Below are 672 nucleotides of genomic sequence, written 5' to 3' on the forward strand. Positions count from 1 at the left end.
CACCACCAGAAAACACACCTGCAGAATAATGACTGTGACCTCTTTCACGTCTCTTCTCTGGTGACAGCTCTGCGGGTCGGGAGATGACAGGGGAAACAGATTTGTGACGGCCATTGCTGGCAGGACTAGAGCTACTGGAGGATTTGGCAGATGACTTGGCTGAAGACTTGCCCGAGGATTTATCACTATCTTTTGAGGACTGTCGAGCATATTCTTCAACCTTTGGGACTGACTGTCTTTCTAATTTACGTGCAACAACTTTCACCTTAATGGGTTGGTTTGCTTGTAAGTTGTGGTTTGCTCTACTTGGACTGACATTATTTGTATTATGAGAACTAACATTATTCTGAATATTACGCTTTGACTGTAATTGGCTGAGATCCTTAGAGTGTCCCTGACTATTCCCACCTTGATTAACTCTTGTACTACTAACACTATTGCTTTGGTCACTATTTGAAGAGTTTTTGAGTCGGCTCTTGCGGGATGCAATTAGTTCATATAATTTATTTCGGTAGATGTCTACACTGAGCTGCACATCATCACGGATACATGGAACTACAGCACGGTCCAAACAAGGTTCATTGGCTGAATTGTGGAATCTGTAAAAAGGAAAAACAGCAGAGCATGTATGTGGTTATCACTATTACAGACTGGCACTTCAGTCCTAATGTC

General features: G+C 42.6%; 1 protein-coding gene across 1 annotated transcript in view; it reads right to left on the minus strand.

Moving 5' to 3' along the window:
* Window positions 1–672, minus strand: part of LOC119593023 (extracellular signal-regulated kinase 2-like) — an 86,647-nt gene that overhangs the window by 4,104 nt on the left and 81,871 nt on the right. The window contains exon 7 of the mRNA XM_037941918.1: window positions 19–599. Coding sequence (XP_037797846.1) covers window positions 19–599 — 581 coding nt within the window. The remainder of the gene's footprint in view (window positions 1–18; window positions 600–672) is intronic.

The sequence above is a fragment of the Penaeus monodon genome, chromosome 31 (assembly GCF_015228065.2).
Source record: "Penaeus monodon isolate SGIC_2016 chromosome 31, NSTDA_Pmon_1, whole genome shotgun sequence".
Taxonomy (NCBI): domain Eukaryota; kingdom Metazoa; phylum Arthropoda; class Malacostraca; order Decapoda; family Penaeidae; genus Penaeus; species Penaeus monodon.